This window comes from Aptenodytes forsteri, unplaced genomic scaffold (genome assembly GCF_000699145.1).
Source record: "Aptenodytes forsteri isolate BGI_AS27 unplaced genomic scaffold, ASM69914v1 Scaffold142, whole genome shotgun sequence".
In the NCBI taxonomy this organism is placed as follows: Eukaryota; Metazoa; Chordata; class Aves; order Sphenisciformes; family Spheniscidae; genus Aptenodytes; species Aptenodytes forsteri.
In genome coordinates, this window is record NW_008794598.1 from 2641929 (window position 1) to 2657815 (window position 15887).

At 41.2% G+C, this 15887-nt stretch overlaps 1 protein-coding gene across 2 annotated transcripts in view; it reads right to left on the minus strand.

The window, feature by feature from the left end:
• The window catches only part of SRGAP2 (SLIT-ROBO Rho GTPase activating protein 2), a 109215-nt gene that overhangs the window by 38098 nt on the left and 55230 nt on the right, over positions 1-15887 (minus strand). For both annotated transcript variants that reach the window (XM_009272766.2, XM_019470375.1), the window contains exons 4-6: positions 10049-10111; positions 5679-5894; positions 4637-4765 (exon numbers count right to left, since the gene is read on the minus strand). In XM_009272766.2, coding sequence (XP_009271041.1) covers positions 4637-4765; positions 5679-5894; positions 10049-10111 — 408 coding nt within the window. The remainder of the gene's footprint in view (positions 1-4636; positions 4766-5678; positions 5895-10048; positions 10112-15887) is intronic.

Below are 15887 nucleotides of genomic sequence, written 5' to 3' on the forward strand. Positions count from 1 at the left end.
GAGGCATCTTGACTACAGGTCCTCAGAGTTGGCCCTAAACAGAATCCTCAACCTCTAATCCCCCACAAATTTCAACATCATGTTAATTAGTCTCCAAGACAAGTACAGCTTAAACTATTATAACACTTTGCGGAGTTCTCATGGAGTACCAGAGTTCATTTCACGCTGTTAAAAAAATCTAAAAATAACCTAGAAGTGGGTATGTTCAGTGTATTTCTTTAGATTCTAACCTTACTTTCAGGGGCACTGATTCCCACTGAAAACACTCCAAAATCCTTAAACAAAATTATTCAAAGTAAGAGGAAAACAATGCACTAAAGTACTACCCAGAGAAACAAGACACAGGATTTGGATCATCTGCAAAGATTAATCTGCATCTAAATTATTCCACCCAAGATACAGAAAACTGCTTAATTCAGTGTACATCAGGAAGCAAGAACATGACCTGTACATCACAGGCACAAAGAACATCAAAAAGTCATCCAAAAAGCAAGCAGCGATCAGTTGGAATGACTTCATTGCTGGGGTGAAACAGAAGAGCAAAAACTTTCAAGCAGAAAGTGGTCGTGGTCAAGAATTTCCTGGCTATTACTGACACCAGGATGATGTCACTGGAAGACAATCAAGCAGCTTCATCTCCACCATGGCTGCGCAGCCAAGTCTTAATGTTTCAGAAAGGAGAAATGCGCTTTTCATTAGCTGATCAGAAACAGCCTGAATTTTTCAGACATCTAATAAAGTGAGCAAGAAAGGAGCCCACCTCCTTGGAATTACAAGCAAGATTACATACACTAGGAGAATATCCAAAAAGAAAGAGACCATCTGCTTGATTACTGTGCTGCTCTGTAAGCAAAATTCACATGAAATCTCCTCCTCACCCATCATTTGGGTCTCATCACTGTCATTGTGTGCAAACGCAATTTTGGTCCTCACTTGTTTTGTTTTGAAAACGAAAAAAAAAAAAAAAAAAGGGCGGGGGGGGAAAGGAGGGGTGGAGGGAGAGAGAAGAGAGAGCAACTACTGGACTGTTCCCTGCTTTCACAGAATTTCTGTCACCAAGTGCTGCTAGATGCCTGGCTCCTGTGCCAACAAGCTGTGGCAGGTGTGGAGTCTTGTAAAAAGAGCTGCAGTTGCTGGTTAGGCTGGAGGCAGAGAATTAAAGGACATCGCATTCAATCAGAAAGAAGAGAAACTAGCCAAAAAAAAAAAAAAAACAACCAACAAAAGACGCTTGATTGAGAATTTGCACGTGTGGAGGCAGTCTTGGATCAACAGCCACTCAAAGCTACTGCTCTTTTGCATGCACATTACAGTGCCATCCTCTGCAGTGATTTGGGGAAAGCTAGTCCAAGTTGGGCCAACAGTCCAGCCAGGATTAGGATCAGCTCAGATTTAACAGGAGCAGTCGCTCCTTTTCCCCTCCTACTGTGGGCCAGACGGCTGCACACCCACCCAGGGCGACCAGCTTGTCCTCCCTGCGCTCGCCCTCCTCCAGCACACATCCACGGCCAGAAGCAAAGCTGATCTGCTGCACACGGGGAGTTCGCTGGTGAGACTGGGAAGTCAAATGGGACTTTGTATTTTACACCCCACCTCGCTGAGCAGCAGGACTACATTAAGACGGCAAAGTTTTTTAGCTTTATGTTATTGAAGCCAGTGACAGAAGACATTTTTCAGCCCGCTCCCCCACTTTAACATTTTTAAAACTCCGGCGTACCATATTTATAAATGTATCAGTCTTGCCATCCCTTTTCTGGGTTATATAAATGTTTGATGGAATTGTTCTCCAAGGAAATCAATTTTTTATAAGAATTTAATGATAACTCATTCAAATTCCCTTCCCAACATGACAGCTGATTAACCCTTTGCCAGTTAGCAGTTTTCAAACAGGCCCAAAATAGAAAATTTAAGGAGAAAGAGCCCTCTGTTTTAAAGTGCAATTTACATTTGGAAGGGAAAGTATGAGATCCTGGAGTAAACAGCAATAGTATACCTATTCCTAGAAGAGTAAAGTAAGCTTTAGTACTCACACATACACACGTGTTTTTATCTCTTTTTAAATTCTGTCCTAGTGACCCTTTCATAAATATGAGTTAATACAAACTTCCCCATTACTGTAATATTTCATCAGCATCAAAGAGCTGCCTCAGTCCCCAAAGTCAGGAAATTCAAAACTACTGAGCTACGTCAGGAACAATTTATTGCTCTTAACTCACAATGGAGAATTAACTCACTGTTATCCTTCCATGCACATTGGAGGGGGACACAATGTGTTGTATAAACATGAGAAGTTTAACGCTATTTGGCCTAACACAATCTACTTGTAAGTAACTTTGAAGATTGCTTTTATATTATATTTCAAAATTCAATATCATCAAATGATTAGATCAAGGAAAAGAATTAAGACCTGGCTTAAAAATCACATTTTTATTTAAGTCAGATGCTTTAGATAACCATCACTGGTTATAATTGTTAATTTTCAATCCTTCAGGATCAAAGGCATTAGTAAATCTATATTCCCTGCGTCTTAACAATGAGACAACTGAATTCCATCTCCTGTGCTCCCAGGCAAGTCCCACATTTTTCCATGCCTTCTGAAAACAGAGCAGATAATACTTTTCAAGATTATGAGAACTTGCAATGTAGTGTTAAACTGAATGCTTCAAGGAACACAAGGGGGTTAACACGGGCGTGGACTCACCCAGAGTCACGATGGCTGCTCTCTAGGAACGGTGACAAATCCACGTACTGCAGAAGCTTGGCTTCTTGTCTTGCACCACTGCCTACCATGCCCCAGAGACGGCTGAGACTATCTAGTGAGAGGAGCACTTCCTCCAAAGCCGGATAACCTACATTTGTCAATGTACTATTTAAAAGATCTCAGGTCTGTGCTTAAAAATTGTTATGGATTTACGAAATCCAAATGCATTCTTTACTAATATATGACTCATGAAAATGTACTAAGAACAGTCTTAGCAGACAACTGAACCAAGCACATTTGCAGTATTTGGGGGAGGACTTACAGGTAGGATTTTAAAAGAAAAAATTAAGACAACTGAATTACGCTGATGTCAGTGAAATGAATCCCTATCTTGTACGTTTCAATATGAAAATATACAGAAAGTTATCATTTGTTAAAAAAACAAGATGACACAGTTCAAGTTGAGCAAATGTTAACGAAAAAAGGTCTCCTAAACAGGCAGCAGGTATAAACCAAACATGTCTCTTCAGTACAGCAATTTTGCAAAACATGACATTTCGAAATAACAGTATTTTTCAAAACCATCTAGCACTGACAATCCTGACCTCCAAAGGACAGGTTTAAATAAATACCTAACAGAAGTGCACTTCATGTGATTTTATGATCAGCTGACTAAATGTTTTATATATACTGTTAGGTATTGTAATCACTGACTAATTAATAGTGATCTGAGTGCTCTTTATTGCCTGTGTCTAGAGACACTTCTGTTCATTACTCCCCCCTCCTACAAAGAAAGTTCCCTTCAGGCTTTGCAGTTGAGTGTTTCTAACAGTGATGGCAGCAGGCTGTCCTTGGCAAGCAGAATAATATCAAGCAACAGTCAGCGACCCAGACACAACACGTTCAGTGCATTTGGTACTCTACTTCTACAGGCTGAAGTGGGTAGTTATGTATTTGTGAAAAATCTCGGGATTCCTAACTGGCTTTTCTGAGTTTTCAGAGGAAAGATTTGGGGGGTTTTGTTGTGCACTTCACTAAAAGCAGAATTGATGCCCCCTGAATACTGGGGGCATCGTTCAGCTGCAGAACAGAGGGCTTGCAGGCAGCTGGGGAACAAGCTCCCTCCACCTCCTGCTTTATTACCCAGTTTCTGCAGAGAGCATTCTAAGGAAAGGGGGGACTGGTTTCTATAGCCAGTTTATTTCTTCATTTCTTTGCGTAGACAGAGAGACTGCAGAGTGGCAAGCAGTGGAACCTCTATCATTATTGACACTCCTCTGACACCTTTCAGAACTGGACTGAAAGTGCTCTGCAGTCCTAATGACAGAAGAAATGCATCAAGTTACTGTAGAGCTGGTGGGTCGGGGTATCGGAGAATGGAAAGTCTAAAAAGCAGGGAGGTTCATCCCTCTTGTGAAATATGCTAGAGAAAGCATTAACCTTGAAATATAGGGAATTTTTCAAAACAAGTTAAAAGCAGCTTTAAAAAATGCTTCTGTCCTCGATTTCTTCTACCAACTGGTATACTGTTTCTACAGTTAACATTCTTTTTTTAAATGTGCTTCTGAGTTATAATCTTGCAGGTTTGCTTAAAATAGTAAACAGAAAATGTCAAGCAACAGTGCGATGCTGAAGCTGAGTTTCATTTTAACTAAGCAACTCCTACTTCTACACGTTTCAATGTCAGGTTTCTTGTGCAAGCTCTATCTGTGCAACAAACCCTGAGTTAGCCATCTAAGAAAAGCTCACTTAACAGCTTAACGACCAATTATCACGCCTGTTGTTACCATCTAAGCTGCCCATCCAAGACCATCATTCCACAGCTGTACAGAGGCTACCAGCTGTGCTGGTATATAAGATGTTGAAGAAGGAGAGGCACACGTGAGGGTTAACGGCACTAATATTCATTGCAGGCACCCAAGCAGCAGCACTTACATCAATGAGATCAGACAGGTCATGAATGTAATACTTGAATACAGATGCATTGGTGGCTTCCAGAGCTAGCAGATACTCGTTTCTTGCCTTAATAGCCTTCAGTCTATTTTCTGTGTACTTTGCTTGGCGCTAAAAGAGAAACCAAAACCAGAATATATTTTAAAAAGAGGTGCAGCAGGAGTAGTAGCATTCTTAGTAACACCAGAGTATACTGAACAAACCTTACCCTGCTCACACGGTTTTTGTTCATTTGGATTCTAGTTTTATCAAGACTCAAAGACTTAGCATTTAGGTTAATTATTTAGATGTTTTTAAGAATTACTATACTAGACAGCTTTGCATTTAAAGTCTTCTCTTAAAACAGACCGTGAGTTGGGGAAGATTAAGGGAAGAATGAAAGAACAAGGTGGGTTTATGAGGTTATGGCCCAGCTCCAGCACTACCAGAGCGGCTGCTAAAAGCCCGTATGTAGTCTGAGGGCTGCAGTAGGCACTCCACCTCTTCCAGCAGAAATTAGACCTAAACTTGGTCCTTTCAGAGCCTAAATCAATCCAAAAATACCTCTTCACCTTCTATTGGTCTGAATCTTAGCACCGAACTACTTAACTGACTGACCGATTGCTAAGGCAGCTGGTTCTGCCCGTGAAGTCAGTTTGGGATTGCGTGTCTCCCCGTAGCACAGGTCAGATCTTAAGCTGGCATGAAATGGTAAACAAAAATCTTGCACTCTGTACAAGAAAAAAATATGTTAACCATGACTTCCAAGAAGGCAGTTGTTACGTTCATACTCTAACCTCGTTTTAGCTTTCTGTGCCACGCCTGTATAACCTGGGATAATACAAAATGCATATTTGATTGTCCTAAAAGAAACCTGGTGTTAGCTTTTGCCTTTCCTAAACCTGAATGTTTAAAACTTGTACAAAAACTGAGACTTGCATTTGAATGTCACAAAGGAGGGAACTCAGTAGCTCCTGTGCTGAACTACTGCAAAGGTCCCCTCCCCAAGCACTCTACACAAGCAGTAGCAGTGCTATGGAAGTACCTTCTCCTTCATTTTCTCTATTTTTTTGACAGAGCTTCGTCGAACATGTTTTTCTTCAAACTTGACGTTGGAAGTTGAGTCAGGGGAGCGCGGCGTCTGCTTGTCCTCTTGTTTCACCGACTTCCCAATCTGCTTTTCTTCCTGCTTCTCTGCCTCTTTCAGTTTGCTCTGAGCACTAATGCTGTCAGCGTTGTACATATGGTAGGTTTTCATAACCTGCAGAAAATGATACACAAGAGTCAGAGAGCACCACGGTTTGATTTGCTGAGGAAGAAATGAGCTTACCTACCAACAAACTAGGCATACAGATGTTTTTCCTTACTCTACCTGCATGACCAAGTCTCAGGGAGAACAGTTATACGTATACCTGGAAAGCTCACAGGCTAGGAGGGAGGAAAAAAATCCTAAGAAAGAAGTCACAAACTGCAACACCTTGTTTGTTTGTTTGGGGTTTTTTTGTTTTGTTAATTTGGCCAGTGCGCTCCCCAAAACTGTAAGTTTCTTTAACATAACTATTTCATTATAGCTGTCCATCATGTTTATATTAAATGCAAGATATCATACTAACTAAGCAAAGGCATTTGGACAGTGACCAGCAAGTCTGGTTGCTAGTTGGGAGCTAGAAATACCTAAACCGGCAAAATACTCAGGGAAATTTCACATCTCAAAAAAGCATGACAGAAGATGCACGAATGAAACTGGCTCTTGAAATGAATCTGAAATCTGAAATCAAAGTGGATTATTTTGCAGCTGCTCCTTTGTTTAACTTTGGCATGCGCCTTCTTGTACAACCCAGTAAAGGAGTCATAAAAGCCAAAAAAAGATACAGACTAAATGCAGCCTCCTTACTATTCAAAGAAAATTATATGCCAACATTGGAAAATGATAGCTTTTCATCAGCAGGTAAGGTTTCAGAAGGGATGCCTGTCAGTTTTTCATCTGGATGAATCAGTCCTTTAAACATCACAAGTCTCGAGGAACTGTATGCAAATCAATAGTCTGAACACAACGGCTGCAAAAGCAACTCAGGTTTGATTTGTTTAAATCAAATTTGATATGTAAAAGCACCTCTGTTCACCTTGTGTAATAAAAATATTAATGGGTGTGGTTCTTTTGCTCAGGTCCAGGTCTCCCTGGACCCTGGACTATATGGACAACTTTTATTATAGCACATTTTTTATTAGTAAATATAGATAAATATCTCCCAAAGTCACAAACCCCCCCCATTTGTTTCAGAGGATATTCATGTCTAGCTTTGTGTTAAGAAAACAGAACCAAAAAAACAAAGGGCATAATATATAAACTAGCTTTTTTTATCCACAACTGCAAAGCAATTCAATTCCCATACCAAAGCAAACGTTATTATGATATAATTTTGATAGGGGGCCAAAAAAATGTGAAGTTGCATAAAGACACCCCAATAGTGTCATTCCAGCATTAATAAAGATCCCACTTGCAAATAATTTGATTGATTTTAGATTAAAACCCATTTATACCTGTTTCACCTTAGTTTGAACCATAACATAACTTTACATAAGTAGGACACATGCTCTCTCTTTATGCAGTGATCAGCAGAGGTTCTCGGATACAAAGAGACATTGTATTTAAACATGAAAGAGAATGTGAACGCAGCCTGTATTAAAGAGAGACTTTCTGAATAATTTACACACACACACTTTCAGCTCCTGCATATGCTTAGACTATAAAGCAGGCATTTATAATAATAGATGCAAAGTAGTTTCTTTTCCTCTATCACTGAAAGTGGAACTGGCAGAAAGCAAGAGAAGCAGAAAAAGAAATCACAATTTGAATGATTTTATCCTGCTGACAGTGCCGCACTGGCAACCACAAGCTCTGCCTGCCCCGTGCCTGGCGATGGGGTTGCTGTTGACTCACTAGTGCCTGCTGAGGGCAACAGCACAGTCGGGGACGGATTGAACGGGGCAATTCAGGACAAAAAACTTACAAGTAACAAGCCTCTGTATTTCATCTGCGTAGGGAAACTAAAGACTTTGTCCATTTTCATGGACACGCATCTTGCCTGAAAATATGAATTCTTCCAATCCTTCAGATACCCAGCAGAACAAGAGGTTAGTTTGTGGAAGTGTTTCTTAAAGTACCAATGAAAGCAATCCCACTAGTGATTAAATTGAGTCCAGCAAGAAGTATCTTTTAATAGGATCAGCAGAAGTGGCTTTTTCAAAGGAAAATAAATTTTCTGTTGAAGGGACAATTTAAAATTTTGCAGCAGAAGGAACGAATAAATAGATATCAAGTTCCTAGGACTGATATTAAAAGAGCTAATACCCCAGCTTTGGTTATCAAAGGCTGAATTCTGGAAGATCTTCCTTCCAGTGATAAAGAAATTATCACGACTTGGTATTTGGCTCAATGATCTGTCACATTAGTCTGGCAGAGGCTAGAAAGCAATACTGTTTTGTAATTTGGGCTTTATTTACAGATATTATTCTCATTTTTCCATTATTAGGGTTAGGCTACTAACTGGTCCCAAGTTTTTTGTCATTAAAAGAAAAAAACCTCCTTTTAATAAGTGTGTGATTCACACTTTCAAACTTCAATAGCATAGAATTTTTCACTTGATCAGAAAATTGATTTAATTTGCTGCTAGGTTAAATGTTAAAGATTTCAGTCTTATGACCATGAATTCTCAAATTAAATTCAGTGCATTGCTTAAATTTCTAGCTGCGGTGCATTTAGCCTAATTGCTTTGGTAAGTTGGATGCTTAGTAACTACTACTCTTCTGCCATTTCCTGGCATGCAGAAATGATTACCTACGTCTATGTAAACGCCACTAACCAGTCACGTGAACTTGGATTAGAAATAAATCTCAGTTCCTAAAAGTCTGTGTTTAGAGACAGATCTATATTCTTCCTTAGGATCCCATCCAAGTACATGACTCAAAAGTTGAATCAGATTGTGCCCTCAAATAAAGAATAATTTCTAGAGTAGGCAGTGCTGATGACAGGCACTGCTACATTTACAAAGCCACCTTCATACCCGCAGTAAATTCTCTGCCTTCCAGGAACATGAGCACAATGCAGTTTGCTCATACTATTGTAAACCAAGGCTGCACTAACAACTACAGCGACAGTACATTGAACCACAGGTCAGCTTCAAAATGCCTCCAGCTTCCACCGTACTGCTCGTTCTTGTCTTTCCTGCCGAGGAGCACAAACCCTCTTTGCCCACAGAAAAGACTCACCAATGCTAAACACTCTAATGCAGAAAAAGAGGAAAAATCACAAACTGGATTCACAGTCTCACCTCTTCCACTGCCTAAACACTAATGCAGAAAAAGAGGAAAATCACAAACTGGATTCACAGTCTCACCTCTTCCACTGCCATTTCAGCAGCAGGAACGTTGGTACATAATGAATTCCCTTTTCCTACTCCTAAGCTCCCTTTTTTCCTAAAAGATTAATCTGAATATTTGGCTTCGATGCTCTAATGAAACAATTCCCTTCTATACTTTTTGTTGATATGGGAAATTTCAGGGACACCCCCCCCATACTCTAGCATTGATATTAATACCGAATTTCATCACAAGATTGATATGCCACGGCTTGAGAAACATCCCTGGATCATCTTTTGAAAGAATGAAGGAAATAACACGTACCCCGGTGTAATGACCCAATGTATCATTAGGGAAGGATGAAAGAAAAGACATTTTGAGCAACAAAACCATGTGTAGGTTCTGCTTTTAAAACAAGAACTAGCTCAGTAACAGCTGCAGAAAGCAAAAATTTAATCAAACAACAGGCTTTTCCATTCATCTACGTGAGGAGAAAAATCCCCAAGCAGCATATGAACTTTTATGAACACATTCCTTCTCCTTCCCAAGGCAATGCCTCTTTCTTGGTGTCTCCAATGGATATACTGAGAAGCAAAAAGCACAGATAGAAGACTACTACTCTAAAGGGAGCTGCTTTGCTGAAAGAGTTGAGGAACAAATAAACACAGTGGGTCCCCCCGCTGAAGCTGTATGCTGCCTTTTGTACGCTCAGACCACACAAAACCACGGACTGAAGATTTTTAGCGTATTTGGAAATAATTCTAGTATCTCTTACTCTTTTTAAAACCAACACTGCAGCTAATAGGAGGCGTGCGCTAAGGTGAGATCTTTGAGAAGTGGAACCAACACTTACAGACCTGAAACAATATAAGGATACAGTGAAAAAGTAAGATTTATGGTGCTCTGTAGACTGGTGAATGCAAGCTGCCTCAAACTGCAAAGACTGCAGACATTTATCAGTCTTGGTGCTTAGCCTCTGCTGTAACAGCAGGCTGGGAGAAGTCAAACACTTCTTCCTTCTGCCTGAAAAGATGCCAAGAAGTCAGTTTGATTTACCGTGTAGAGTTCATTCAAGACCTTCATCAAGTCTTCCTGGAGCTGCAATCCCACTTCCTTGCTCTGCAACAAAACAGAGAAACGAAAGTTAATTGGGGAAGACGGTACAAAGGCGGAGGAAGTGAGCATGCTCCACATCTACAAATAATTTAGGCTCAATTAAGCGCCACTATTTATGCTAGCAAATCCAATAACTGCTCAGCCCAGAGCCACTTATGGTCAAATTGCACAAACAGTATTAATAAACTGAAACGTTATATATGCACAGTCAGAAAAGTCTTACAGTATGGAGACAGGGAAATTTCCAGAGAACGTGGGATTTTCAACATTACAAGCCTGGAAACACATAGATTTGCCCATTTTAGCAGGATCAAGCAAGACTATGAATATAGGACAGCTTGATATGGAAGCTGAAGAAATGCAGGATAAGAAAGCCAACAGGAACGATCTTCCTTTATTGAACACCTTACACCAAACAGGCAATACTTCAATTTTGCTGATGTAAGGTACCTCCTTGACAAAGCCAGACTCTGAGGCTGCAGTGACAGCCGGCCACCACCTCCTTCACACTCCCATCTCTCTAGGCAGTCCTGCTGCTCTTTCCTTTGACCTTGCATCTCACTGCCAGCCCTTCGGTACTGCCTGCCAGCCCCTCCTATCCTTATTCCTTGTCCCTCGACCACACGCACATCACGAGTTGCCAGTGCCACCCCATCGTAACGATTCCTGAGGAAACGAGGTTGCTCAGATGGGATCTGGCAAGGTGTTACTTACGGAGACGGGTCCAGGAGGGAAACCTTACTGCAGTGTCTGCCGGCTCTCACCTCATCAGCCTTGTGCACAGATTATTATCTATTTCCCGGATTCACAAGAGCAACAGTCACTGTTGGATACTTTTGGATACTGGAGTGGAAATGGCTTGCTGAAGAAGCAGTGTTTGTCACAGAGAAGTCTGGAGGAGCAGGGAGATGTGCTCGACAGCAGGTCTTTTTGCCTGTTGGTACTGCAGGAGATGCTTTGATCCAACTAGAGTTTGTGCTGACTGTATTTGAAAAACTATACAGAGCTGCAGTCCATTTTTCAGCACAGTGTTAACATCAATGTATTTATTTTTTTTAGTGTTGTATTATAAAGACAGAGTTTAAAAAAAAAAAGTACATGCTTTCAGGTGCACAATCTCTCCTTTGAGTCTCCATGAGATTTACCAAAAGTTTACCTCTTCTTCCACAAATACCACAATAGCCTGCTACACCCTCTAGCCTCCTCTGGCAAACATGCCTTCACTTCTGTATTTCATCACAAAAAGAACCACAACATCAACACTTCAAAAAAAAAAAAAAAAATTACTCTGACAAGGCTTTACATGCATACGTTCCCATTTCCATTCAAATTTTAAATCAATATGGGATTTACCTCAATAGAAAAAGAAAATGGCTTTTTTTTTTTTTTTTTTTAAAACTACAACTACTACAATACAATTTAACCATATCAATACAAATCATTCTGTCCTGGGGGACACTTGCATTAGTGAGCTGCCTAGTTAAACCTAAGGCTATATGATTCATGAACTTGTTTCCTTCACTAAAACAGTAGAATGAAAAGGGAAAAAAAAAAAAAAAAAGATGTAGACAGACATGACTGGTTGCCAAAACCAGCTGACACCCAAACCAGCCTGGAGCCGAGTGTCAGATTTTAAAAATATGTTTACTTATTTAAACTCCCTGCTAGGTAACAAGCAGCCAGCGCTTCTATGTTGTGTGCAATTGGACTCAACTACTGCATGAAGAGCCAGTGCTGGCACACATTTGGCTTTAGCTAAATGCAGGAACAGATAAGCTTCTGGCTTTCTAATAAAGACACTGGAATGTCCAAAGACGCGCATCCATAATTGCTGACAGACGGCACCTCTGTATGCAAAGCCCTCTTTGAAGAGGCGTTTCTGCATGCAATATAGCTTGTATGCAAAGGAGGGCGAAGCAACTTCCTTCATGAGTTCAATGGTGCTATTAATCTTCACTCCATTAGAGACAGGATTTCATGCTAAAACTGTCACTGTTCGCATTCTGAAGAGCTTCCATGAGAAAAGCCGAGAAATTCAGACACATCAAAAAGCACGTTGAGCCAGCATTTGCTGACACACCTTGCAAAGCAAAGCAAAGGTGCAGCACACACTCCAGCCTTGCCGTCTCCAGCTGCCGCGGCACAGCACTGCCGTGCACACAAACCTTAACAAATCCCCCTTTTCTATAGCAGAAGTATAAATGATCAAGAAGAATCTCTGTATTTGTAATACAATTTACATCTTTCAGCCTACAGTTATTGAAAGAGATTAAAGCCAATAAAGTTACAGTTAGACCCAAACAGATGTTTCCCTTCTTTGCTGTTGAAGACTCCAAGAAGTGATGTCCCAACTGTTATCCTGTTCACTCGAACAGGCTGCTGAAATGGTTTTAACTTACTGCTTCAACCCTGTTCTGTGGCGCACATTATCACGCCCGATCATCCCTTTGAAATTCCAGGAAAATCCATATCCATTCTGACAGGGAGCTGGTTATCATCCCTGCCTTGTAGCAAGCAGCCGAGATTGCCACATATTACAAAAATACCAGAGCTGTTTGGGTTCAGAGCGTGATACAATGCACCCTTTAAGGTAAAAAAAAGGAAGAGGAGGGGATATGGGAGAGATCAATCATCGACTGTTTATAACGCCATGTACTGGGCCAAAAACACAACTGAAGGGGAAAGCTCCCACAAAACCCCCAAACTTAAGGATAACGGGCAATTATTTCTTACATGAAGTGCGGTACAGCCCACCACAGGAGGAAGAGGCCTTTGAGTCAACCTTGTAAGCTGGGTACCAAAACAGGGGGAAATGGGGGTGGGGAGAGAAGTATAAAACAGAGCTGCCTTTGTCAGCCATCCGACATGGCTGGTGGAAGGGAAGGAATCGTACCAGCAGCTCTGGGAAGCGCAGGGAAAAGCTACGGGGGCGAGGTCTATCCCCAAGTTTTTTGTTGTAGCATCTCCCCCAACGGACGGAGAGATGGGAGCAGACAGACACACCAGGATTTGTTACCTCGTCAAAACCAAAAAACCCGACCGCACACACTATCCAGAGGGAAAGGACGGATCCAGCTCCACGTGACATTCACTAACGATGTCTCTGCTTGGGCTGCATGGGAGCCAGCCAGCTTCAACAGCTTTGCTCCTAGAAAATGTTTAACCGGAAAAAATCCCAACAGTTACTAGCATTTAATGACAGAAATCTCTGAAATGCAGTCTTAGCCCTTGCAGTACAACCTTTCACGTTTTTAAACCCCTGTCTGTAATTTCATAGCTCTAATCATTCTGAGGTGTAGGAAAGAGATAAAAGCACACCAAATTCCACTTTTTTTCCTGAGGTTTTATTAATAAAAGACATCCAGGTGAGTAATTGGAGATTATTTATGCCTACAAAGTTCAGGAAAAGAAAAAGATAAAGAGGTAATGCAGACAAACCCACACTTAAACCAGCATTTCTGCCTAAGAAGTCAAGATAGCGTTAAGCCATGAGAAAAAAAAAACAAACAAACCAACATACTGATAAATTAAAAAGCAAAAAGAGAAAGATCATATAATTTAATTTTAAATTATCCTTTTTTGAATACCGTCCAGTTCAGCAGTGCTCAGTTTACTGTGTTCCTGAGATGACAGATGTTTTATTATAGACTGTTTATGTATGTTGTGACCCATTCAGACCAGCCTGGCATCGCACTGTCGGCAGTGCAATGGGACGTACAAGCAGAAGCATCCAAGGTCAGGTCCTCTGCATTTTCATACATTCCAGTCCCATGTTCCTAAACCTGCTCCCCAGGTGGCCAGATGTGCTACTGGAAAAACAAGCGTCTGACGCAAACGCTGACAGAGGGGAGCAACCTGCTTTTTCTGAGGAGTCTTCAATTTAAAGAAAAGAAAAAAGCTGGTGATTCCCAATCCCCAACAGAGTTTGCAAAAACAAGATCTGCATTTTTTCCATCTCTGAAAGCAGAAAAAAAAAGCTGAAGCTGCTGCTCATCGCTGCAGTGATATGAGTCGCTAAGATTTTATGACTGCCTTTTTCTCAACATTGGAGATGATTAATGAAAGTGACCGGCTGGGTCTGTTTTAAATGCCCTGAGCACTGAACTTTTCACACAGAAGGAGCTTCTCAGCAGCACGCTTCACTGTGCTGGTTAAACTGCCTGGACTGGACCAATCATCTGCCTTTCACCCGGCTCTTTTCAGCCCATTTGCTTATTTCTTGCATAAAATTGCTCATTCACTGTACAAACTGCTGAAGCATCAATTATGCGAAATAGATTAAAATGAATATTTTAATGCATATTCAGGTTGAAGAAGAAAAGAAGAAGTGTAAGTGCCAAATTGTCAAAACACAAAACACTCTGTGCTTCCAAATGAGCTCTCCAGAAAGAAACTGCCAGATTGCTGGACTGGAAAAAACCTTACATTAAGATGAAGGTAAGATAGATCATAGGTGTCATGAAAACAAGAGCTATGCAATGAACGCTGTTAATTTAATGCTGCTCCCCATACTGATTCCACCAAAAAAAAAAAAGTTTAGGAGAAGAAAGCTAAGCTAGCTGACCCTGATAGATGAAAATACATTGGAGGAAGCAAACAGCTTGGGAAAGTCAAAAGAAAATGCCTTGGACATTAGCAAAAAAGTTGTTGCTCAAGTGCTGTAGAGGGTGGTGGACCTGATGCACAACGAGAACTTTTCTGAGGTCCCATGGAGTTCAAAGTGCATTCAGGTTAAAGGCTGCTGATCTTTACCATCGCCACACAGGCATAAGAGATTTCAAGATCACGCTAAAATGTGGCACAGAATTACAAATAAAATGCATGCCAAGGAAAAACACCAACACAGTCTCTGCAGTTGCAAACGTCTCCAGGTATCAGTCTCTATTTCAACATCAAATTCTATATAATGTTTTTCAAAGGCAGACAGAGTTTAGAATGATTCATTTTGTAAACAATCTTCCAGGAAAAAGCAATAAATAAAGGCAAAAGAAAATCTGATAGATTTTATTATTATCTATTCCTGGCTGTACCTGCAACTAGACTCTACCTGTACATCCCTGAAAAAGCCTGAGGAAGGACTTGTGCAACAAAATCTTATCTAATGGGCTCCAATAATAAACTGTGTGTGCATGTGGGGAGGGGGTGTCCCCACAAACCTTGTCTCCTCCTTATCCCATCAGGGCTAAACACTTCTCCTCTTGATCTGGGAGATTATCTAGTTTGATATGCATCATTAATGCTCTTGGAAGATGGCACAGCATGGGAGCCCACCACACGCCTGAGGCTGGGAACGGGGAGAGCAGGGCGCCAGCACAACCTCACCTGTGCTGCTGCAAAGGTACGCGCTGATCAGTGATAAACACAGGCTGCCTTTTCTCTGCAAATCAGGAAAATTAGCAGCTGCACTCAAGAGAACAAGAAAATTATTTCAGCAAGGTGACAACAGTAACTGTTGCCCAGGAGTGCTAACTTGCAACCTCAACATTTTTCTTGCAAGCTGCCTTTCTCAAGCCTCTTCTTCAGCCCAAAACAAGAAAGCAAAAGCCGCGCTCCTAAGCATGCATGCGTGCACATGCATACACATACACGCTCACACATGCACACATACTCCTTTGTTACAACAGGGTGTATATGCACCATGTGCAGAGCTGTAGGTTGCTGCCACCCCTCGCTGGAACATAAATTCCCAGCACGCCGTGCCAGCTTCTCAACGGCCTCTTTGTTCCAGCCCTCCTCCCCTCCACCTCCCCTCTAATTTAATCAAGATGTTTTTGGGATC